The following is a 27,137-nucleotide window of genomic DNA, read 5'->3' as shown; positions in this document are numbered from 1 at the left end:
CGCCTATAATCCCAGCTACTCAGGGGGCTAAGGCATGAGAATCACTTGAACCCATGAAGCAGAGGTTGCAGTGAGTCATGATCGCACCACTTCACTCCAGCCTGGGTGATAGAGCAAGACTGTGCCTCAAAAAAAAAAAAAAAAAAAAAAAAGGAGGGAGAGAGAGAGAGAGGTATCTGTTCATGTCCTTTGCTCACAAAATTTTTAATGGGGTTATTTGATTTTGATTTTGCTTGTTGATTTGTTTCTTATAGATTCTGGATATTAAACCTCTGTCAGATGCATAGTTTGTGAATATTTTCTTTCACCCTTTAGATTGTCTGTTTACTCTTTTGATCATTCTCTTGACATGCAGAAACTGTTTAGTTAATTAGGTCCCACTTGTCAGTTTTTGTTTTTACTATAATTACTTTTGAGGTCTTAAACATAAATTTCTTGCCAAGGCCGATATTGAGAAGGGTATTTCCTAGGTTTTCTTCTAGGATTTTTATAGTCCTACATTTAAGTATTTCATACATTTTGAGTTATAGGGAGATAGATACGGGTCCAGTTTTATTCTTCTACGTATGGATAGACAGCTATCCCAGCACCATTTGTTGAATAGGGCATCTTTACCCCCTGTTTTTTTAATTGACTGTGTCAAAGATCAGAAGGTTGTAGGTGTGTAGCTTTATTTCTGAGCTCTCTATTCTGTTCCATTGGTCTCTGTATCTGTTTTTGTACCAGTACCATGCTGTTTTGGTTATTGTGACCTTGTAGTATAGTTTGAAGTCAGGTAATGTGATGCCTCCAGCTTTGTTCTTATTACTTAGGATTGCTTTGACTATTTGGGGCCTTTTCTTGTTTCATTTGAATTTTGGAATAGTTTTTTTCTAATTTTGTGAAAATTGACATTGGCAGTTTAGTAGGAATTGCATTGAGTCTGTAGATTGCTTTGGGCAGCGTGGTCATTTTAATGATATTAATTCTTCCAATTCATGAGCATGGAATGCTTTTCCATTTATTTGTGTCATCTTAGATGTCTTTCAGCAGTGTAGTTCTCCTTGTAGAGATCTCTCACCTCCTTGGTTAACTGTATTCTTAGGTATTGTGTTCTGTTTGTGGCTGTTGTAAATGAATGGCATTCTTGATTTATCTCTCAGCTTGGTCATTATTGTTGTATAGAAATGCTATAATGATAAAGGGTTCAATTCACTAAGAAAACTTAACTATTTTAAGTCTACACACACCCAACATTAGAGCACCTAGATTCATAAAAGTTCTTTTAGACCTATGAAAAGACTTAGATAGCCACTCAATAATAGTGGGAGACTTCGGTGCCCCACTGACAGTGTTAGATCATCGAGGCACAAAACTAAGAAATTCCAAATTTAAACTTGATACTTGACCCATTAGACCTAATAGACACCCACAGAATACTCCACCCAGCAACCACAGAAGATTTTTCCCATCTGCACATGGAACATTATCTAAGATTGACCACATGTTCACTATAAAGCAAATCTCAATCAACTAAAAAAAAATCATGCAAAGCATACTCTTAGACCACAATGCAATAAAAATAGAAATCAATATCAAGATTTCTCAAAACCACATAATTACATTGAAATTAAACAAGTTGCTCCTGAATGACTTTTGGTTAAACAATAAAATTAAGGCAGAAATCAAAAAAAAGTATTTGAAATTAATGAAAACAGAGGCACAGCATACCAGAGTCTTCGGAATGCAGCTGAAGCAGTGTTAAGAGGAAAGATGATCATACTAAACACCCACATCAAGAAGGAAGAACTCAAATTAACAATCTAACATCACATCTAGAGGAACTAGAAAAACAAGAACAAAGCAACCCCAAAGCTAACAGAAGAAAACAAATTCAGAGCAGAAATGAATGAAATCGAGACATAAAAATCTATACAAAAGACCAGTGAAACCAGAAGTTAATTTTTTGAAAGAATAAACAAGATTGAGAGACTGCTAGGTAGAATAACAAAGAAAAAGAAGATCCAAATAAGTGCAGTCAGAAATGACAAAGGTGATGTTACAACCAATCTCACAGAAATACAAAAGATCCTGAGACTATTACACCTCTGTACACACAAAAAATCTAGAAGAGATGGATAAATTCCTGGAAATACACAGCCTCTCAAGATTGAACCAGGAAGAAATTGAAACCCTGAACAGACCAATGAGTTCTGAAATTGAAGCAGTAATGGAAAGCCTACCAACCAAAAAAAGCCCTGGACCAGATGGATTCACAGCCGAATTCTACCAGACATAGAAAGAAGAGCTTGTACCAGTTCTACTGAAACTATTCTAAAAAGTCGAGGAAGAGGGACTGCCTAACTCGTTCTACAAAGCCAGCATTATCTTGATATCAAAATTTGGCAAAGCAACAATGAATAAAGAAAACTGCAGGCCAATATCCCTGAGGAACATAGACACAAAATTCTCAGCAAAATACTACCAAACCAAATCCAACAGCAAATCAAAAAGTTAATTCACCACAATCAAGTAGACTTTATTCCTGGGATCCAAGGTTGGTTCAGCATACACAAATCAATAAACATGATTCACCACATAAACAATTAAAAACAAACCATGTGACTATCTCAGTAAACACAGGAAAAACTTTCAACAAAATCCAACATCCCTTCCTGATAAGAATCCTCAACAAGCTAGGTATCAAAGGAATATACTTCAAATAATAAGAGCTGTCTATAACAAACTCACAGCCAACATCATACTGAATACACAAAAGCTGGATCCATTCTCTTTGAGAACCGGAACAAGACAAGAATGCCCATTCTCCCCACTTTTATTCCACATAGTACTGGATGTGCTAGCCAGAGCAGTCAGGCAAGAGAAAGAAATAAAAGGCATCCAAATATGAAAAGACATCAAACTATCTCTCTTCACCAACGATATGATTCTCTACCTAGAAAACCCTAAAGACTCACCAAAAGCCTCTTAGAACTGGTCAACAATTTCAGTGAAGTTTCAGGATGCAAAATCAGTGATTTTTTAACTTTAGGAGATCCAGAAATTATATATAGAATTATTTTTAATCTTTTTTAATCCGGTTTAATTCTTTCGTTCCTTTAAGTGTACCATTATGTAATTATTATCTCAAGAAAACTCAAACTGTTGGAGTTCCCAGTAAGCATATTGGTGACCTTGTTCATTGTTGAATCCATAAACAAACTAATGGAACCACATACAGTGTAATCATTACACATATAAATTTCTTTGAGTAGCTTGAATTCAAAATGAGTACCCAAACAAATTTTACTTAGTAAATAATGAAGAGAGGTAGTATTTTTAAGTCAGCAGGCCACACACAAAGATGACTAAATTGGTTTGGAGCTTTCTCCAATGCTTAGTTGGGATCTGTTTCTACTCCTTCTTCTCATTCTTTCATAATGAAGGTTTTGTGTTGTTTTTGTTTCGTTTTGTTTCACTTTTTGTTTTGAGATAGGGTCTTGCTCCATTGCCCAGGTTGAAGTGTGGTGGCGTTGTAATAGCTCACTACAGCCTCTGAGGGTGGGGGCGAAGAAAACATAATGCAGCAGAACTATTCTTAAAGGATTGCCATTTTCACTAGGCTCTTTGAAGTTCAAATCCTCTGGTTTTTCTTGATTACTGGTCTTGTATCAATATATATAGTTCATATATAAATTGTTTCCTTTTAAAGTCTTTAGAGACAATGCTCATAAAATCTTGTTCCTTTCTTTCTTGATAATGTTCTGTCAAGTGCCTTGTACTAAGTGAATTCCTAATAGATGTTGTTAAACAACTTCTGTGTCAAGGTTAGGAGGAAATTTCGTATTTACTTTCTTCTTTGGAAATAATAACTTTGTGTATGGATCTCACTCTATTAGTGTAACTGTGTATTAGTGTCCTTCTCTGACCTTCACTCTCTCCTTCCATCTTTCTGTTCTGTCTTCACTTACTTAATGTTTATGTTTTCCTTGGTCTTTAAATATTAGTATCATTGTTGATATATTGATCTCATTGTATCACATATGCTTCCATCAGCATCTTGATAATTTAAAAGTGCTCCTTTATATATTTCTTGCTTTTAAGCCCTTGCTCACTCTGTTTATCTAGCCATTTGTCCACCTATCTTACCAAGCCCTTATCCTGTCTTCATTCATTTTGATGCTGGTATTACTATTATCACTAGGCTCTGTTCTCATACTACAAGTCATAATTCAGACTATGAACTACATGATTTATTATTTAATCATTGAAGTTATAGTATATATTACATACAATCACATTGTTATCATCACTATGTGGGTTTTTTTGGTAATTTCAATGTGATTTTATCAAGATAATAGAATGTAAGAGTACTTTCTCATGTTTGAGCTCATTAAGACAGATAATTGCCATAGATTAGATTTCCATATAATATACTTTTAGTTCTAGGTGTCCAATATAGTCATAAATAAATAATAGGATTTCATTGTTGAATAAGATAGAGTTTTGATGTTGAGAGTGGTTTTTGTAGCTTCATTTCAGTAGTCTTTTTGTTCCAAATGATATCTGGACTGATTTATTCCCTAACACTCTGCAGAGTTACCTGTTACACAGGCGATATAGGAAGTTCTAACCTACATGTCAAAACCAGGTAGGGTAAAACAGATGCTGGGACTTGATAAGCTAATGAGCTGAGCTTACCCTTTAGACAGTGTCTATGCTATGATCATTGGTACTATGCATTGAGAAGATTAATTTGAGAGAGGCGAGTAGTATGGATTGGAGAAAAGAGAGAGGGAAAAATTAGATAATCCAGTTAGGAGTTTATTATAAACTATAGGTTATACAGATCCAGAGTCAAGAAATTTTATTTTTAATTAGAATATTCTCAAAACATAACAAGTGACTTTATGTGGGAAGCAAAAGAGGGAGAGTCTAAAGGTAAACATTAGGATCCTTATGCACTGCTGGTGGGAATGTAAACTGGTGTAACCGTGGTGGGAAACAGTTTGGCAGTTCCTCAATAAGTTAAACATAGAATTACCGTATGATCTAGCAGTTCCACTCCTGGGTATGTACTCAAAAGAAGTGGAAACAGATGTTCAAAAACAATATGTACATGAATCCTTAGCACTATTCACAATAACAGCTAAGTGGTGGAAACAGCCCAAATGTCCATCAGTTAATGAATGGATAAACAAATGTGCTATAGCCATTCAACGGAATATTATTCAGCAACAAAAAGGAATGAAGTGCTAATACATGCTACAACATGAACAGATCTTGAATACATTATACTTATGGGAAGAAACCATAAATGAAACGATAGATACTGCATGATGTGAAATACTCGAAATAGGCAACTCCGTAGAGACAGAAAGATGTTAGTAGTTGCCAGGGACTAGGGGGAATGGGGAATGACTGCTTATAGAAAAGCTTACAGACTGCTTATAGACTATAAGCTTAAAGCTTATAGACTGCTTATAGAAAAACCTATATGGTTTTTCTTCAGGGGTAATGAAAATATTCAGGAACTAAATAGTGATAATGGTTTTACAACACTGTCAATGTGCTAAATGCCACTGAATTATGCATTTTTAAATGTTCACAATTGCAATATTTTATGTGTGTTTTTTATACTAGTTTTTTGTTTTTGTTTAAAAAAGAAAAAGCACACTAGTGTAAGAACCATAGACTAATGCTTTCAGAGAACTCGGAGGTTCAATAGACAGAGTAAAGTAACAGAGAGGGAATGTGGCTAACTGGGCATTCAAAATCAAATGTTTTTTTAAAACTCTTATTGTGAGGGTGTCAAATAAAATATGAGTGTGGGCTGTGGTTTCCAACCTCTGCTAGAAACTGAGCCAAGCAGCTAAACTAGTTCCACAAGAGTAGAGAAAAAAAATCAAACTTATTTACTCTATATATTAATATAGCAGTGTCTAGACAGTACATATAGATGCTCAGTTATTTGATGAAAAATTAAAAATAAGGAAATAAAGTCTGGACAGTAAGGTTATGTTCTTCTTCTTGGTCAATTTCATCTCCAGCTCACCCCACCCCCAGTAAATCAATGTATTAATTTTAACAGTCTCTATCTTTTATGTTTTCTGTTGTCTTTCCTATCCCTTTCTCACTGCCAACTTGGGTGTGCACCATCTCTTACCTAAGATTACTGCCGTAACTTCCTAATGGTCTCACTCCCTCTAAGTTGCCTTCCTGTGTATTCTTCAATGTACAGGTTGAGTATCCCTGTTACAAAATGCTAGGGACCAGAAGTATTTTGAATTTCAGTGTGTTTTTTATTTTTGAATTTCAGTTTTTTTAATTTTTGAATATTGGCATGTAGATAATGAGATATCTAGGGGATGGGACCCAAATATAAATACATAATTTATTTGTATTTCATATACTTTATATACATAGCCTGAATGCAATTTTCTTAATTTTGTTCATGAAACAAAATTTGTATACTTGAGGCCAAGTGTGGAATTTGTACTTGTGGTGTCATAGTGGTGCTCAAAAATTTTAGGATTCTGGAGCATTTTGGATTTTGGATTTTCGGATTAGGGATGCTCAACCTGTATTACAAAATGCAATGTCCTGCTCAAAATCCTTTAGCACTTCCAGATAAAATCTAAGCCCCTTACATGATAGGAGAAACACTGATGAGTGTACCACTTTCTCATCTGCTGCTAATCTTTCTCAAGCCTTTATAACCCCTGCCATTCTGAATTTTCCAGTTACTGAAGCACAAGGTGCATATTTGACACGCTCTTCCTTCTTAAAGTGCCCTTCAGCCTTCATTGGTCTCTCTGTTTATCCTTTAGACTTTGGTTCCTCCAAGGAATTTTCCTAGCCAATGCAGTCTGAGATAGGGTCTCCTGTTTTTGCTTTTTTGTACTCCTGCACTCCTCATTTCTTTTATTGCACTTACATCCCTTGTTTATCATCATGTTACTTGTCTGACTTATCTATCAGATAACTCCTGGAGGCCAAGGACCCAATCTAGCTCCTATGCCTGGCACATGGCAGGTACCCAGAGAAGAAAACCCTTATCACTATTACAAATAATTTATTATATGGTAATTGCATGCACAATAAATGTTGAATGAAAATATTTACGATATATAAAGCAGAATATAGGTGTTAGATGTCATATAAGAGATGCCAAGCAAGGATTCAGTTGATAAAAAGTCATGAAAGAGTTGACATTTAGAATGGGCGTTGAGAAATGGGTAAACTTTTGGAAGGTAAATTTTATTTAGTTATTCAACAATTATCGATCAGTGACCATGTGCTAATTATTTTACCAGGCTTTAAAGTTATCCAGATCCTATCTAGTACTTTTTAATCATAATCTCTAATTGATTACTAATAAACATTGGCATTTCCAAGTATTCTGAATTTTATTTTCTTTCTAATTTATGATTAAGCAACACTGCCTCTGAAACTTTAGCTGAAAGTGGGCTCATTTTTAGAATGAACTTTAGTTATAAATACTGGTATGTTACTGTGGCCATGTTTTGTGAAAGCTGTTTTCTAGTTTTAGTGAAAAATAATCAAGTTTCTAAAACTTGTTTTTGCTTTTCAGAAATGATTTCACAAGCCCATTTGAAAATGGAATGTTAATACATAAAAAGCAGGCAACAGGTGAATTCCTAGACTCTGCTTGTATTTGTTAGATTATTTTAGAGCTCTGTTAATTATAACTCGTAAGTCCTAATTAGGCTATATTAAAAGGCTAAATAGAAGTTTCTAGTCTTACCCTTTCCCCATTTCCAACTCTAAAAGAGTAAAATAAACACATCTACACTTCACTCAGAATAAAAATAAACACTTCAGAGTCGTAAAATTGAGAAATACGTTTTTAAGTAGGAGACTTTAATATTGTATTTAAAAAAACACAGAAGTTGTGTTTTTGTTTCCTTCCATGGAAATTTTTTCCTTTTAAATTATGTGAGTGCTGAGACGTTTACTTTTATTCTAGTGTACGGCATGAATTTTTTAACCAATACTTAGTTGACTAACGTCTTCAGGCATCTCTCGCCACACTTACATATAGGTTTTTAAAATGATAGCCTGATAGATGCACACAGAAAAAGAAAATCGTTTAATTTTATTGTGAATTCTCCCTGACACCAGCACCAGTCCACTTATTTGAAAGCAATATCATGAGGAGGAAAATGAGTTATTGTGTATGAAAATCCTTTGGGATTGCTTTAAAATTTAAACTTTTAAATAACCTAATTAATCTTTGGCCTAGGCCAACCCCACCCAAAATAATAATAATAATTTTCCAATTACTTCAGATTAGCCTTTATTTATAAACATTTAAATGTTTTGGAAGTATTGTTTAAACCAGGGATCCGCAAACCATAACTCAGACAGGTTGCCTATTTTTGTAAATAAAGCTTTATTAGAACACAGCCACACCTGTTCATTTATGTATATGATTGATTTTGCAATACAAGGGCAGAGTTGAATAGTTTTGACAGAGAGGGTATGGCCTACAAAACTTACACTATCATCAGACCCTTTGAGTAATAGTTTGAAGGTCCCTAGTTTAAGCCATACTGCAATCTGATGGCTGCTTCTTATAATCAAGAAGCAGTTATTTGTTGGATACCTAAACCAAAATGCAGAAGCTTTTTCCTCTTGCAAAGTTTTCTTGTTATGCAATTAAAAAATTAAAGCTCAGCAAAATATTATTTTAGCCATTCTTTCATCCATTCATTGCTTAGTAGCCTTGTGCTTGCTCGGTTTCAACAAGTGAAGGCTTTATTTTTGTTTTCTATACGTTTGAAAATCACATGTACTAAAAGATTCCAAAGTTATACCTTCTTCCACTCCCCCAAAAGAACTTGAGAAAGGATTTTTTTTTTTTTCTGTGATGGTGAATGTAGGCCTTTTCTTTGTTCTCTGCTTAATTCCAACCTATAATATCAAGCATAGAAACTCCTTTTCCCTTTTCTTTCACAGGACTTTGATTTATTTACTTGCCTTGTCATTCACCTATATGTATTTAAGTTATACATAATATGTGGTTAATTAGCAATTAGTGAGCATAGTAGACTTCACTTCCTGGAAGGGGTAGCTATAGCTGAGAAATCATAGGAAATGATGGAATAACTCTCAAAAGTTCAACTTAGCTGAAGTAGAACTATAAACTACTTATACTTACTTGGAATACACTATTGTAGAATTTTACAATGTTAGAGCTAGAATGCGTTGTAGACTCATGATAGAGAGTTGATCTAATGTGCGTCAGAATCAAATTTCAGTGTGCGTTAGGATCACCTGACTGGCCTGTTAAACTGCAGGATGCTGAACCAGCCCTCCAGAGTTTCTGATTCCATAAACCTGAGGAAGGCCTGAGAATTTGCATTTTTAAAACATGTTGCTGGTTGATGATGATGATGCTGATCAGGAGTCCACACAATGAGAGTGTAATAGAGAAAGGGATGGCTGACCACTGGGGATTAATTCAGAGCTATTAGGATAGTGTATAGGCCTCATACTTTTAGTATACCCAGGGGAGATCAGACACTGTGACCCATACTATTCAAACACAAGAAACATAGATAAGCCATAATTCTCCTTTTTTATAGCTGCCACATGAACCCGATAATTGAGCTGACAAGTCATGGCCTCTTACACCTTATGCGTTGTTGGAGACCCTGACAAATACTTGCTCTTTGAGCTCCTCGTTTAATTAGACTAATTTAAAAAAAAAAAAAAAAAGCTGTTCTCATTGTCATTATTATAACTTTTGCATGGCGTTTAATTTAGTTCAACTTTGGATTGTTTCCCTGAAGTGACTCTCAAATATGCTTAGCTACATATTTATAAACTATATTTTAGGATTGGAGTGTTCTCACAGAGATAGCTAATCATATCCATTATCCATTTCCCTCTCATCAATAATCTTAATTCCACCTTTTGGATATATGTTTAGTTAGTCCCATATGTAAATTATAAATGAAATTTAAAGATCTTCTAGTCCTAGTCCAACTAACTTACTTTACATATAGGAAACTAAGCCAACCAGGTAACTTGCCATATCACACTACTTAGCAAGAAGACTTGGATTAGCACTCCACCCAAGTCATTAAATCCTAAACCACTGAACTCAATCACCATGGCTGGAGGAGGAAGCTGAGTCAATGCAGTGTTTGCCCATTTGAAAGACTATATAGAATTTTTTAAAGTATGTGAAACCATACTTGTAAATCACCTTAGTAGCTGTATATTTTGGCTACCCTAAATAGCTTCAAATCTGTAAAATGAAGGATAGTAATACCTACCTTCAGGGCTGATTGTTTATCTCTTACCTTTCCTTCCTCACCAGCTGTACCCACTTTAGAATCTTTAAAGTTACATTCTCATGTTCAGCTGCTAAAAAAACAAGAGTTTTTGCCCTTAATTCCTCACTTCTCATCCTTTTACCCCTCAAATTCCAGACATTTGAGTTCTGCCCACACCATTCTCCTGGAACTGTTTCCTCAATGGTCTTAATGACCAACTGATGACTTTTTACCCCGAGACATCTTTTCAGACCTCAGCTTGTTATCCCTTTTGTCAGTTTCAGCACTCGTGACCACCACTACTTTTTATTATTTTTCTGCTACTTCATTCACCAGTCTCCATCTTTGTTCATAGGTTCTCTTCCCTTCATCTCTGCAACGTACATCTTTTCTCAGGGATATGTTTCTGCCTTTTTCTTATTTTGTGCTCCTTCCCTTGGCAGTTCTAGCCATTACAAAGAGTTATTTATGCACCTGTCTTTGTATGACATCTCTGCTTCTGACATCTCTTCCAAGTGCTGCATGCCTACCTGATTTTGCCATACCACCTAGCCCACTGATAATTTCAGACTCAGTGTATTTGAAATTGAGGTCATCTCTTCTTTCCCAGCCACTATAGGCTTTCCCTCCTTTGTTCTTCATTTTCGTTAATCTCTAAAATGTGCAGATGCTCCTCAACTTACAATTGGTTATGTCAGAATAAATCTATCATAAGTGGAGAATATCATGAGTAGAAAATGCATTTAATACACCTAACCTAGCACAGGAAGAGTAAAATTCAAAATCTGAAGTACAGTTTCTACTGAATGCCTATCAGTTTCACACCATCATAAAGTGAAAAAATGGTGAGTCAAAAAATATATAGAAATGCAAAAGACCTAGATTATCTAAAACAGTCTCAAAAAAGAAAAAGTTGATGGACTTAACACTATGTAATTTTATGATTCACTATAAACCTAGAACAATAAGACAGTGTGGTTATAGCATAAGAATCAATGAATCAGTGCAATAGACTAGAGAGCCTGGAAATAGACCTATGCTTGTTAGTCATGTAATTTTACAAAGGTGCCAAAGCAATCCATTGAGGAAGGGAATTTAAAGATCTATAGTCCTAGTCCAACTAACTTTACATATGAGTAAGCACCAAGTCTTTGGTGTAAATGGTGCTAGGAAAATAAAGTATTTGTATAGAAAAAAATGAACCTGGCCCTTTTCCTTATTAACCAAAATTAATTTGAGATGGATCATAGACTTAAATGTAAAAACTAAAAATCATACATATTTTAATAGAATGCATTGGAGAATATCTTGATGAGTGGGGGATAGGTGAAAGTTTCCTAGAAAGGTCACAGAAAGTAAACACCATATGAAAAAATTTGATAAACGTTATCAAAATTTAAAACTTTTTGTCAGAAACATTGTTAAGAAAGTTCACAGACAAGCAACAGACTAGGAAAAAATACTTTCCAAAACATGTAACCTGACAAAGGACTGGAATTTAGGATCCAATACATAAAAAAGTTCCTACAACTCAATAGATAATATGTATATAATAACACATAACCCAAATTGTTTTAAATGAGCAAAAGACTTGAAGACAGTTCACCAATGAAGATAATGCAAATGGCCAGTAAGAACGTGAAAGAAATTAGCAGAGAAATGCAAATTAAAATCCTAATTAAAGACTGGGTGTGGTGGCTCAACTTGTAATCCTCGCACTTTGGGAGGCTAAGGCAGGCAGATCACCAGAGGTCAGGAGTTCAAGACCGGCACGGCCAACATGGCAAAACCCCATCTCTACTAAAAATACAAAAATTAGTTGGGCGTGGTGATGCATGCCTGTAATCCCAGCTACTTAGGAGGCTGAGGCAGGAGAATTGCTTGAACCCAGGAGGTGGAGGTTTCAGTGACCGGAGATCACGCCATTGCACTCCAGCCTGGGTGACAGAGTGAGACTGTCTCAAACGAAGAAAAAAAAATCCTAATTAAAGGCTACTATACATCCACTAAACTGGCCAAATTCGAAAGACTGACAACACCAAGTGTTAGCAAGGTCGTGGAGCAACTGGAACTCTTTTACAGTGTTGCTGGGAATGTAAAATGGTACCATCATTATGGAAAACTGGTAGTTTTTCTAAAATTAAACATATACCTACTCTGTGACCTAACAATTCCACTCTGAGGTATTTACCCAAGAGAAATGAAAACATAGATACAAAAAGACTAGTACCAATGTTTAATAGCCATTTTATTATTAATAGCTAAAAACTGGAAACAGCCCAAATGTACAACAATAGAAGAATAAACTCTGGTATATTTATACATTGAATACCTAAGTGAGATAAAGGAATGAGTTACTGATAAATGTGATAACATGAATGAATTCCAAAAACATGATGAGGAACTAATATCTTACACAAAAGAATAGATACTGTGGTTCAATTTGTATAAAATTCTAAAACAGGCAGTCTTCCATGGGAAAAAAAAAAAATCAGAATAGTTGTTACCTCTGGGGTGATCAAGTAAGGATTGACTGGTATAGTTTGAGGTATTTGGGATCTGACCAAAGATTTAAAATATGACCATTGTACAGGGTTGCATGAGAGAGTAAATTCATCACAGTATGAGACTGTCCAGAGGCATATGGCAAGGGGCCACCATCCAGAAGGGAAGGAGGGCAGGGGAGAAAAGAATCAGAGCAGATATTTCTGGAGAGAACATGTCCATTCCTCAGTAGTGTGGAATGGCTAGGTCAGAGAGCTCTAAAGGGCAGGAGCATCTTGGGGGTTTCATAACCACAGACACTCTCTTATCAATGGCCAGCAGGTGCTGGGTGTAGTTCGATGGAGTATGCAAAGCAGGCAGGCTTTACTGGCTAAAAATCTGATTGATTGGGCTATTTTTAAAATACTTCGATATATAAAAATTTGAGTTTGGTACTAATGAGGTTTTGAACTAACAGGTCTCAGCCTGCAGTAAAGAAATAACTCAGGAGCCAATCCATAGAGACTATATTTGGTTAATTTATATAATATCTGAGAAGGGGCAAGAGGGAATTATTTGGAGTGATGATCATTTTCTAAATCTTGTTAGAGGCTTAGATTACACAGATGAGTACATTTGTCAAAAGTCAGTGGATATACACCTAAGATTTGTGCATTTTGTTGTAAATTTTATATCAAAAGAAAAATTCAAAATAAATCATTGAACTCTAGTTAATGATATGTATGCTGAAGCATTCAGGGGGATATGTACTGCCTGTATGTAGTTTACACTGAAATGCCAAAAATAAAATGAATTATTCAATGGATGGTTGGATAGGTATTTAATAAAGCAAGTATAGTAAAATACTAATGGTAGAATCTAGATTGAGATACATATACATGTGTTTATTATAAAACTATTTCAACTTTTCTTTGTTTCAAAATTTTCATAATGAAATATTAAAGACAACTGTGTGTAGAATAGACTCAGGACCAGTTAGGATGCTATACCATTGTATTAAAAAACATTACAGAGTTTTATAGTTCTTGACCAACAATAAAATGATCATTTGACTAACTGATCTGTGGCATTTGATCTGTTACAGGGAAAGTCCTTCTGCTAGTGTTGACACGTGCACATTTCTGTCATCATTTGTGTGCTCCAGTAGGACTCTGCTGATTGATGGCCGGGCAGAACTCAAAAGAGGCCTCCAGAGGCAGGAGCGGCATCTTTTTCTATTCAATGATCTGTTTGTTGTGGCCAAAATCAAGTACGTATACTATATACTCCTGATTATCATTATAAAATTGCACTTTTACTAACAAAGATACCCTTTCTACTCAATGCTTACTGTAAGAAGGTTTTGCCTCTGTTACTATAGGTAATGTCTAAAGTGATTTTATGCCCTTTTTTGCAAAAAAAAAAAAAAAAGGTTGTTCATTTTTTCAACAAGTGTTTATTTAGGTTCTGTTCTGTGCCATGTCCAGAATAAATGTAGGAAAATTCAATGAAGAATGTGATGGGTATGGTCCCTGCTCTTTGGGAGCTTATATTCTAATGTGGGAGCTTACAGTCTTATGCATGGGATGAGGGGGAATGACAAATTGTGATTAGTGCTATGAAGAAAATAGGGTGCTGGGTGAAGTAAAAGATGGCATATATGTTAGGTAGGTGTAGTCAGGGGAAAAATTCAGTGAAGTATGAAAAGCAATCAGCCATTCAGATATTGGGAGGATGAGCATTCCAGGGAGAGGGCACAGCAGGTGCAAAGGTAGTTGAGGAAAGCTTGGCCCTTGGAGGAGTTAAAAGAAGGCCTGTGTAACTGGAGCATAACAAGCCAAGGAGAGTAAGATGAATTAAGATTAGATAAGTAGATAAGGGTTAGGTTATAAGGACCTTTGTAGGCTATATTAATTATCTATTGCTATTTAACAAATTACCCAAAAACATTACAGTTTAAAACTATAAATGTCTCATGCATTTCTCTGAGTCAGGAGTCTGAGAGTGTTTCACTGGATGGTTCTGGCTTATGAGCCTTCATGAGGGCCCTCAAGCTTGTTGGCTTGGGTTAAAGTCATCTCAAAGCTCACCTGGAGCTGGAGAATCTACTTCGAAGCTCACTCAAGTGGATGCTGTTAGCCTTAGTTCCTCAGTAGCTTGTGGCCAGAGGCTTGAGTTCCTCTTCACATGGATGAATAAAAGGCTCCAACTAAATACCCATTTATAAGAGATGGTATAGAATGCTTAGTGAATTGTTTATACATTTTTTTTAAATTAAAGGCAAGCATAATGATGAGAACTGTTTCGGAATGTGATTCGGATAGAAGGAATGCCTACAGATGTAGTTTTGGAGTGGATATGGTATTATAGGAATAAAGAGAAAGAAAAAGTTTCTCCAGCCACATCTTTGCACTAGGTCCATTTGAAGTTCTAAGTTGGGAAACTATTAATAGAGGAACAAGTCATTATTTTCAAAAAACAGTTATTCCCTTATTTAAAAATTATTAGATGAGTTCTCTATGCTAAGTATTATAATAGGAGAATCACAAAGATTTCGTTTAATTTTCCTGACAATCCTCCAAGATAAGAGTTGTTTCAGATATTGAACACTGAGGCTCAGGAAGGTTTGTTATATACTAAGAAATGGCAGGGCTGGGGTTTGAATCTAGACCTTACTTCCAACGGCTGGCTCTTTCTGTACTTTTTAGCACATGGTACTCATTAGGTATATAGCTCAGCCTGGAGGTAGATAAATAGACAACATAATTTTTTATAATAACCAGTTTTCTGAACCTTAAGATCTTAAAGACGATTTACTTATAGCATGCATTCAGTTCTTACGGAAGAATGTATTTTCCTTCACCTTTTTCGGATATTTCCCCCCTTAGCAGTTACAATGATAATTAGAATAGAGGACCTCTGTTTTTTTACCTGAGGTTATTTATTGTTCTGTATACTGTTAGCATATAAGTTGTTTTTATGGAACCTATGTTTTGCTAAAAATATTTTATAGAAAGACAGTTTCTTTTCCACTAGAATATTGCTGTTTTTAGATATATTGGCAAAATGTGTACTGATTGTCTGCTTCTGTAGCTGACTTTTTATTTTGATTGTCCCTTTCTCACATAAGGTTATACCACTTTTTCCCATACACTGTTTTTGAGATAACTGTATCCACTTCAATGTTTTTGTGAAGTGAAAAAAAGTCTATCAATTGATTTAAATGCTGTTATTTAAGAGGTTCAAATTATGAAAGATTATTTTAAGTACTTTTTATACCCATTGGGAATATTTAAAAGTGTGAGTGATCTAAGTTATTTTTTGGCATAAATCCAAAACCCCTGAGATGGAACATACATATTTGAGATTATTATTATTATTATTATTATTATTAAATCCTGCCACTTTGCAAAAATTTTGACCACCATTTTTTAGGAAATTGATTACATGATCATTCCACAGCAAAGATTTAGTTATATTCACAGATCCTTCTTAATATGAAAGAACTTAATTTTTATGAAATAACAACCAAAAGCAAATAGTCCCTGTAATTCCAAACCTATGTATTTTAGGTCACTTCTTACCCTTGGATGAAGGATTGAGTGTTACTCTGGATCAATTAATTTGTTGAAATAATCTGAAATTAGCAATTAAATCTCTTACTGAGCCATAGGAGACAAGGAGGGGACCTTAGGTTCCATACTACATCAGCTCATCTTCAGGCTTCTTTTAGTTACTGCTTTCAGTCCTTAGGTTGGGCCTAGAGAAATAAACTTGAGTGGGATAAATAATCAACTGCTACATATTTGTTCAGCGAATTTTAGTAAGTACAACAATAAAGCGGGTGTTAAATGCTTCCTTCAATTGACTGAATTATTATATTTGATCTGTTTTGTACTGGATGCTGACAGTATTTGCTGAAAATTGTTTTGAGTTTATGGTAATTCTTTTCCATACTAAATTAGTAAAGTATTAAAGCCAGATGGGTACTTGGGGACCATTTTTTATATTCATTTGGAAGATAAATAGGTTACTTTTCCAATAAAATCATGAGTTTTCATTTTTAAAAAAACAGGATCTGTTTTACAAACATTAAATTATTTAGAAAGAAGTTTACTATTCTCTCTGATAATAACCATGGAGCACCCATGTGGAATTTACAGAAAGGATGAATGACTGTATTTACTTCACATGCTCATAAGTCATCACTATTATCATATTTTATGAGAATAAGCAAATAGTAATGAGTTCTCTTTAGGTGAAGAAGATGAAATAAATTTATTAATAGAATTACCATCAGATATTTGTGGAATATATAATGATCTCTACCCTAAAACATATTCGGTAAGACATCCCTATCTTAGAATGGGGAGAAATCTCCCTGGAATCCTGTGTATTTCATCAGTTCACTGGAAATTTTTCCAGTATGAAGATAGGAGGATAGGAAAGCAAAGTGTATCTGTCAGCTTAATAAATTTGTAGTAAGGGACTACATTGTCGAAATAAAGAATTTGGCCAGGTGCAGTGGCTCACACCTGTAATCCTAGCACTTTGGGAGGCCAAGGCAGACAGATGACCTGAGGTCAGGAGTTTGAGACCAGCCTGACCAACATGGCAAAACCCCATCTCTACTAAAAATACGAAAAAAAAAGTAGCTGGGCATGGTGGCAGGCACCTGTAATCCCAGCTACTCGGGAGGCTGAGGCATGAGAATCACTTGAACCTGAGGGGTGGTGGTTGCAGTGAGCCAAGATCACACCAATGCACTCCAGCCTGGGTGACAAGAGTGAAACTCTGTCTCAAAAAAAAAAAAAATTTATTTTAGGGGGTTTTGTTCAGTCTGTTCATATTGGATTCACACTTTTTAATTCCTGTCTTTGTAATACTATTGGAGATAGTCATTGTCATGCTATTGGAGCCAGTCCACATTAAATTAGCATTTTTTAATTTCTATAGTCTAATACTATTGGAAATTGAAAGTGAAAAATCTGAAGAACCATTCTATGACCCCAAGAATGCCCATTTTAATATAAAACTTTAGTGGAATACTTCTTTTAAATATTTTCAAACTAGTCCATCTAGCTTTATGTTCATAAGTGTTCATGAGATTTCTTCCTCCGCCTCCATAATAGCCATATCAGAAAGCCGTGTAGCTCTGCAGAGATTAAAAAAACAAAAAGCCAAAGATAGAAAAGCTGAAGAGAACTTCATGGAAAATATAATTTCACCCAGGTTTCAGGTGCTTTTTAGGAATAGCGATATCCAGGACTTTTTATAGTTGTCTAGTGGTTAAGAGCATAAATAAGCTCAGGAGTCAGCACTGTCCAAGTTTAAATTCTAGCTCTGCTACTTAAGCTGTGTGACTTTTAGCAGGTTAACCTCTCTACGACTCCATTTCCTTACCTATAAAATTCCTGAGGATCAAGCTAAATAATGTGTGTAAAGTATTTACAACAATAGTATATGGTAAGTTCTCAATAAATATTAGCCGTTGTTTTTATTATAGGAGAATGGAAGTCATTGTTCATACTTTTAGACAGTTGCTTGTTTTGGAAATCGGGGTAGATAATGTAGCACCTTATTGATCTAGGGAAAGGATCTTTGGGATGACTTTTTTCCCAGGTCAATGGATGTGGATGTTCCCACATGATATCTGCAGTATCTACTAAGATAGAGACTTGCATCAGAAAATACAAAATACATGAAAACAAATATGGAAAGATACCTGTTTTTTCAAAAGATGTGTAGTTTTAGTTTTATATTACCCAAACAGTTGGCATCAACAAATAAGATTTGGTCTGTAATTGGGTCTGTTTTATTTTTAAAATCTAAAGATTCATAACAATAGGGGGGGAAATATTGAAATATAGGAAGAAGCCTTAATGCCACAAGACACTTTTTTTACACTTAAATTCTATGGGAAGCATACATGAGGCTTTGAATCTAGATTTTCCTTCAGTTCCTGCAAAATCCTTTTTCATCTTATGAATTTCACTGAAAATTTTTAACTTTAAATAATCCATGAATCAGAGGAATTTTAGGGATACTTCCATATAAGTTACCTTTGATTTCATTTTAACTTTTAGTATTTACACAAATGGTTCTGAATGCCAAGAGGTACCCATGTTTTCCTGAGCATTCTCTTTATCCTTGTTGTTGCCTTCTATTTAAGTCTCAGGTCCCTGCTAGCATTAAACCTGACAATTAGGTCAAGAGATATGGTGGTTTCCATATCAGGAGTCTACGGGGATTAGGTAGAAATTGTCTAAAAGCAATTTCACTTGAATTAAAATAGATCACCTTCAAGGTCCCCAGAGATGAATGTTAATTGTGTCAATCCTACTTTTTTTTTTTTTTCAAGTTTGGTTTAGGTTCTTTTTGGGGGGCTGCAGATTTTTACTTTTAGCCAGAATATAAGGGGAAATGGTTGAACAAAATCTAAGAAAGGAAATTTAAAATAACCTATGCTTCTAAAGCCTAGAAAATCTTGTAACCACTTCATTGAAAATGTATTATAAATTATTCTAATTAACTACAGGGATTTTTTTAGTGCATCTCTCTTAAAATGAAAATTTTATAAACATTTTAATAAATCCTGTGTATTTTCTGTTTTCAGCCAAATTGTTTTGGAAATTAGCAAGTTATAAATAATAAATGAATTAATATTTTGTAACAGCAGTACAAATTAGGTTTTTAATGCAGTGCTTGACATACAGAAAAATAAGGTGGCCAGTTTATGGCTATTTCTTGCCATAAATGCAGGCATGAGGACTAATTGTTTCACCAATGTTTCAAAGATCGTCTTGGGCCAAGGTAGCCAACCCTGTTTTAGTTTACTCTTCTAGGCACTGAAGATAAAAACACTGAATAAGACACTTGGCCCATGATTAGTGAAAAATGGTCCTTTTATCACAAGTACAGAAGCTCCCATAAATTATTTTTCTTCTAAAAAAAAAAGGATACATGTGCAGAATGTGCAGGTTTGTTACATAGGGATATGTGTGCCATGGTGGTTTGCGGCACCTATTGACCCGTCCTCTAAGTTCCCTCCCCTCAGCCCCCACCCCTCAACAGGCCATGGTATGTGTTATTCCCCTCTCTGTATCTATGTGTTCTCAATGTTCAACTCCCACTTATGAGTGAGAACATGTGGTAGTTGATTTTCTGTACCTGTGTTAGTTTGCTGAGGATGATGGCTTCCAGAGAAGCTCCCATAAAATTTAAGAAACAAAATAACAAAAGGTTCTGTTTGGTTTTTATCTTTCTAGATATAACAATAACTTTAAGATAAAAAATAAAATTAAATTAACTGATATGTGGACAGCAAGCTGTGTGGATGAAGTGGGAGAAGGCAACACCAATGCCATGAAATCCTTTGTTTTGGGCTGGCCCACGGTGAACTTTGTGGCCACTTTCAGGTAAGAATCACAGCTTGTCCTCTATTTACCTGGGTTAGCTACTATGATCATTTCTAGGACTGAAATTTAAAAAAAAATAATAATCAAATGTTATTCATCTAATTTTTAAGAGGGAAGTATTTTGTTCTGATTGTGTATTAAGTCAGTAACTCATCTGTTGACACATACACCCAACCAAAATACTTGTATGCCATATATTTCTCCCAATGGGCTTTTGATTAAAATATGTGAAAATTAATGGTAAATATTGGGAACTCTTGGGATCATTTACCTTGGTTTGACTTGTTATTTTTGTGGAAAAAAAAAAACAGGAACTTCCAGGAATATGGAAGGGGAATAGAGTAGTCCCATCTTTAGGAACCCCTCTTCAACATCCTCTTCCTTAATATGTAGGTATTTGTTTTACATATTGAGCTTTTAAGTCTTATCAGTCTTTTCAAACCACTGAAAAAGACCTTCATTGAAGCAAATTGTATAGTCCAATTAAGTTTCAGTAAGTGGTTTATACTCTCGAATTTTTAAATAGTGTTTTATTATACAAATAAAACTAATGTCATGAAATACTGGTTACTTAAATTGTGTAGCAGGTTTTCAGTTGGTGTCTATAGAGATGTGACAACGAAAAGCAAAGGTATCATTTTAAGGAGTCAGAGCTTCCCAAGACTTATTCCTGTGCTAGGATGGGGTTGGAGAATGTATGAATGCAGAATATTTGTCCTCTTCTAATGAACATGCTTAATTGGCACCGTCCAGTTCAGAGTGAACAATCACAGTCACAACCTGTGATTTTGAATAACTGTGTCCCAACCTCTCCAGTATTTGTTTTACACTTAAAGTTAGTGTTCATCCCATGCACATGATGCTTTTTATTTTGCTTCTCTTCTTGCTACCACAAAACTCCTAGGACATCATCCTAAAGCCAGACAACTAAAATTTTCCACGATGTTAATCTATTAAAAGATAGGCATGTCATTAAATTCTATTATGTACTATTTGGCCTACCACAAGATTTTAAGAACTAATTTGGAAAAAAAAAAAAAGTGTTTGTTTCATTCTCAACATATCTTTTCCATGACAGATTTCTCTAGATATTATCATTTCCTATTGCTTAATCTCCTTGGAGTTACAGGTGAAAGGACGTAATTTTAAGTGAGGGTATGACTACAAGACATTTTTAATCAAGGAATTTTCGTGAAACTTCTTTTATCTTAAGAAGAGGGGAAAATGTGGAAACAAGTTTTACCTATATTATATTATTCAAACTATGGTTCTTTAACCAAATGATCAAGGTTAATATCACCAGTGATGTCACGTAGGTAAAATGTACTCCTTGGTATATTGTGATGAGAAGAACAATTAACCTTGTGATCTTCCTCCCAAAAACCTTTAACTCCAGTCTAATCATGAGGAAATCATTGAACAAACACACATTGAGATACATTATGCAGGATGCCTGACCAGCACTCCTTAAAATACTCAAGGTCAAAAAAACAAAATCAGAGAAAGACAGAAATGGTCATAGATCAGTTACTAAAGAGATATAATAATTATAATGTATTCTAGATTAGCTTCTAGAACAGAAAAAGGACATTAATGGGAAAAATGGTGAAATCTGAATAAAGTCAAGAGTTTGATAGTAATGTACTAATATTAGTTTCTTAGTTTTGACAAATGGGCCATGATAATGTAAAAGAATAATATTAGATTCCTCTAAACTTAAACAGCATCAGAACTATGTAGGGAATCTCTGTATTATCTTTGTAACTTTTATGGAAATCTAAAATTTCTGAATTTATTTTTTTTAAAAAGTGAAGTGTTGAGGAGTTCTGCCTCTGATATGTCAGAGTGAAGTCTTTTGGAGAGGAATTTAAACTTGGAAGTAGGCACAAGTACTGGGTGAGTTTCCTGTTTTTAAGGCCTTAGCCTGAGGGCAGGGTACAGTTACATCATGGTGTAGGACAACTAAAACTGGCAGAAACAGTCTTTCTGAGCTGAAGAACCAGAGGACAGAAGCCATGTCATCCACAGCTATTGTGGGATGAGGGGGAGAATCTCAAAAAGGAAAGTAGCAGAGAAGGCAAGCTCCAAATTCTATGTATAAACACTGCCCAAATCTCTGACTGGTCACCAAACCCCACATGCATGAGATAGACTGAAAGCATCTTGAGCTAAGACTGAAAGCGTTGAACTGAGCTGCAACCCATCACAGATGAATTAGAGTTTGTAGCATCATCTAATCAAGTTAGTTTCTGCTAAAACAAAAATATCAACACCGTTCCACAAATATAACAGAATACAGTCTCTGAAACATTTGGAATGTCCAGAAAACAATCTAAAATATCTTGACATATGAAGAACAAGGAAAAAGATAATCAACAGAGACCAATCTTAAAATGATTCATATGTTGAATTACCAGAAAAGAATTTTAAAACAGCTTTCATAAGTAAGCATGGCAGGTAAAAGGAAAATTCAATTTAAATTAATAAAAAGATAGTAAATATCAGCAGAGAAATAGAAAATACCAAAAAGGGCCAAATGTAAATTCTAGAACTGAAAACTACAATATTTTAAATAAAATATTTTCTGAGTGGCCTTCTTTGCAGAATGGAAATGAAAGAGGAATTGGTGAACTTGAAGGTTTATCAATACAAATTGTCTAATCTGAGGAACAGAAAAAAAACAAAGATTTTTTAAAGGAAAAATGTGTCACAGACTTGTGGGAATGTATCAAAAAGTATAATATACATCTCATTGGAATTACAGAAAGAGGAGAGGAAATGGGGCTGAAGAAATAGTGCTTAAAAACTACCCAAATTTGGTAAAAGGCATAAATATTCAGATTCAGCAAGCTCACTGAACTCTAGACAATGTGACTATTAAGAAAACTATACCTGGTCATGTTATAAACTATTATAAACTACCATAAATCAAAGATAAGAGAAAAATCTTGAAAGCAGTCAGATAAAAACAATGTATTACAAATAGGAAAATGACAATTTGAATTATTGTGGCCCTTTCATTAGAAACTATGGAGGTTAGAAGACAGTGGAACTTTATTTATTTATTTATTTATTTATTTATTTATTTATTTATTTATTTTTGAGATGGAGTTTTGCTGTTGTTACCCAAGCCATAGTGCAATAGCATGATCTCGGCTCACTGCAACCTCTGCCTCCCAGGTTCAAGTGATTCTCCTGCCTCACCCTCCTGAGTAGCTGGGATTACAGGTGCGCACCACCACGCCCAGCTAATTTTTTTGTATTTTTAGTAGAAATGGAGCTTCCCCATGTTGGCCAGACTGGTCTCAAACTCCTGACCTCAGGTGATCCATCTGCCTTGGCCTCCCAAAGTGCTGGGATTACAGGAGTGAGCCACCATGCACAGCTGACAATGGAATATATTTTTTAAACTGTTGAAACAAAAACCTTTTAACTTAGAATACAATATTCAGCAAAAATATTATTTATAAATGAAGGTAGAGTGAAGATTTAAAAAAAAAAAAAAACTATAATAATTTATTACTAGCAGAACTGTCTTACCAAAAAAAAAAAATGTTAACACAAATTTTCACACTGAAGTGAAATACAAGAGGGAAGCTCAGATCTTTAGGAAGGAGTGGCAATCATTGGAAATGTTAGGGAAATCTAGGTCATGATTCATTTAAAATTCCATCGGGTAGCGGGTTAAAGAAGCAGTGTCTCCAGTTACTATAATAAGTGTTTTTTGTAAATATAGCCAGCCACAGTGGCTGGTGCCTGTAATCCCAACTGCTTGAAAGGCTGAGGTGAGAGGACCACTTGAGGGGAGGAGTTTTGAGACCAGACTGGTCAATATAGCAAGATTCCATCCCTACAAAAAAAGTCAAAATATTACGCAGGCATGGTAGCATACACCTGCAGTCTCAGCTACTTGGGAGGCTGAGGTGGAGGATTGCTTGAGGCCATAGACCTGGGCAATATAGACCCCATCTCTAAAAAAATGTTTAAATTAGCTGAGCATGGTGGTACCCATCTGTAGTCTTAGCTACTTGGGAGGATGTGGCAGGAGCTTTGTTTGAGGCCAGGAATTCAAGGCTGCAGTGAGCTGTGACTGCACTACTACACTCCAACCTGGGCAATATCTCTAGCCTGAGCAAGACTTGGTCTCAAAAAAAAAAAAGTAAAAACTAATAGCATTGAAATCTAACACTGACAATTGCCAGAATCTTTGAAAAACTCTCCATTGAGTCAAATTGAGGAAAGAGCAGACAATCAATGTGAACTTTTCATGCTTTACTTGAAAACAGGGTAGTCACATCCCAAAAAAGCCCAAAAGGAATTTCATCTCTATCACTACATATACTCTGATTCACCAACTTAGGATCTATATCTACCAGAAAAATAGGTGCTGCACCTTGATTTTACAAATAATGGTACTATGGAATGGGAAAATTATTCAAAAAACACAGGAAGTACTTGAATCTGACAGTAGTCTGTCTATAAGAATCAGAAAATAATATGTTAACTTAAGTACCTACTGTGAATCTGAGACTACAAACTCAGGTATGCATGTTTATTTATAGATCAAATTAAAACTCATCTTAAACCCCCATTTTGCCAGGCTGGTAGGAAATCAGATTTTCTTCTTTACTGGAACTGCTGTTTTTGTAAGGTAGAACTATAATACAGGAGATTTCTAAGATGCCTCCAAAACAGACAAAGGGCTTCTGACTTTAGTCTATTGTGGTCACTGCTGACATTTTTTTCTATGCTCAGAGTTGTCCCTGTATATCCAGAGATGTTCTGCTTCTTTGCCATAAGGGGCGGGCAGAGGGTGGGTGGAAGATATCTTTGCTGATAGAAAAACTTTGGTGCCTAGGACCCAGCCTCCCTAATGACTCCTTAAAGTCATTTCCTCTGGGTTCTTTCTGTTTCCTTCGGGCACCTTAACTGAGTGACATATGGTTCCCGGCTCACTGTCAGTGATGACAGGCCTCTATCTCCTCTAATCTGCCATGCCCTTTTTATTTTCCAAGATACACTGCTTTCTCCTGTCTTGGATCTTACTATCTTTTTAAGGGGTTTAAGTATTTATAAAACCCAGAGATAGCCATTGACTTTGAAGTACTTCTATTTTTAGTCCCTTAAAAATGCCTGAGATTCAGAATTACTAAAGAAAGGGAGTCCTGGATTCAGGTATAGAGCAGGGGGGAAAGGGAAATATATAAGAAGATTACACAAATTCATCTCCATACGTTAACCTGACACATTTCATAATTTATATTTTGAAGTAATATATGCTATATATTCAAACAAGGGAACACAGCAATGAAAATGAATTGGCCGGGCGCAGTGGTTCATGCTTGTAATCCCAGCACCTTAGGAGGCCAAGGCAGGCAGATCACCTGAGATTGGGAGTTCGAGACCAGCCTGGCCAACATGGAGAAACGCTGTCTCTACTAAAAACTACAAAATTAGCCAGGCGTGGTGGTACATGCCTGTAATCCCAGCTACTCGGGAGGCTGAGGCAGGAGAATCGCTTGAACCCAGGAGGCCGAGGTTGTGGTGAGCCAAGATTACACCATTGCACTCCATCCTGGGCAAAAAGAGTGAAACTCCGTCTCAAAAAAAAAAAAAAGAAAAAGAAAAAAAATAATTATCTAAAACTACATATAGTAATATAATTAAATATTATAAACATAATGTTCAAAGAACCCAGACACAAAATAGTATATACTTTATGGTTACATTTATATAAAGTACCCAAACATGCAAAACTATTCTATGCTATTGGAAGTCAGGATAGTGGAAACTACTGCCTGGAAAAGAACATAAGGGACCTTCCAAGGTGATTTTCTATTTCATGATCTGGGTGCTGGTTTATGTGAGTGTGTTCAGGTTGTTAAAATTCTTCAAGCTGTACATGTAAGCTTTGTGCAGTTTTCTCTATATATCTTTTATTTCAGTTAAAAATTTTAAAAATACTAAGTGTCTTAAAGGGGCAATTTTCTTTAACTGCTTTGAAAAACGTTAGCAGGTCTGAAGCAAACCTCTTATCTATTTCTCAACAGATTTTTGCTAAATAAATCCAAGACTTGACATAAGTGAACCCAGAAAATCTATTTTAGAAAAGAGAGTACATCAAAAGATAGTAAGGAATTGTGAAAGATGGAAAATGTATGCTCAATGGTTAAAAAAAAAAAAAAAAGTTATACACTTTCTGATGGCCAATCCTGGCAGATTGCTTATGGAGAAAATTGCTAAACAACAAAGTTAGTGAATAAATGTATTTTTGGAAATAATAACTAGGATTTCCAACATCTCTAAAAAGATTAGAAAATTAGCCAGGCCTTGTGGCATGCATCTGTAGCCCCAGATACTTAGAAAGCTGAGCCAGCATGATCTCTTGAGCCCCAGGAGTTCAAGGCTGCAGTGAGCCATGATCATGCCTCTATACTCCAGCCTGGGCAACAGAGCAAGACCCCTGTCTTTAAAAAAATATATGATTTTAAAAGTTTGTTAGTGACAAGACTACATAGGAATAAACTTTAAATTATTTTTAATCTTAAGAATTAATAGTGAAATCAGCATAAAAATTAATGCTAATTTAGTTGCAAATTGATCTTAATCAGACGGTTATAGTTATTAAGAATAAGTTTTCAACTAACAAATTTACTAAATGATAACCTTGCTGCATGTGATTTTTAAAAATGTTTCTTTTCCTAATAGCAAACTGGTTTCTGGGCAAAGAGATTTCCATTCACATGCCAAATTTCTCTTAATCTCTGTATTCTCAATATTAACCATACTTTCTATTTGTTTGGCCGTTTGAGCTACAAAAATACTAACCCAGTTTCATAGATGTAGAAACTGAGGCTTAGAGGTTAAATGACTTGCCCATGATTGTCTAGCTTGCATATAATTTTGAAACCAAGTGTTAGATTCCAAATCAAGTACTCTTTCCACTATA

General features: G+C 35.2%; 1 protein-coding gene across 3 annotated transcripts in view; it reads left to right on the top strand.

The window, feature by feature from the left end:
* The window catches only part of ARHGAP20 (Rho GTPase activating protein 20), a 123,067-nt gene that overhangs the window by 60,189 nt on the left and 35,741 nt on the right, over positions 1–27,137 (top strand). For all 3 annotated transcript variants that reach the window (XM_077964259.1, XM_015115634.3, XM_015115635.3), the window contains exons 3-4: positions 13,876–14,040; positions 20,039–20,188. Coding sequence is in view for 2 of the 3 variants with exons in the window: in XM_015115634.3 (XP_014971120.3) it covers positions 13,876–14,040; positions 20,039–20,188 (315 nt within the window). In the remaining variant the exon portion in view is untranslated. The remainder of the gene's footprint in view (positions 1–13,875; positions 14,041–20,038; positions 20,189–27,137) is intronic.

This window comes from Macaca mulatta, chromosome 14 (assembly GCF_049350105.2).
Source record: "Macaca mulatta isolate MMU2019108-1 chromosome 14, T2T-MMU8v2.0, whole genome shotgun sequence".
Taxonomy (NCBI): domain Eukaryota; kingdom Metazoa; phylum Chordata; class Mammalia; order Primates; family Cercopithecidae; genus Macaca; species Macaca mulatta.
The sequence above is the reverse complement of the archived record's forward strand: the minus strand, read 5'-3'. Positions and strand labels throughout refer to the sequence as shown.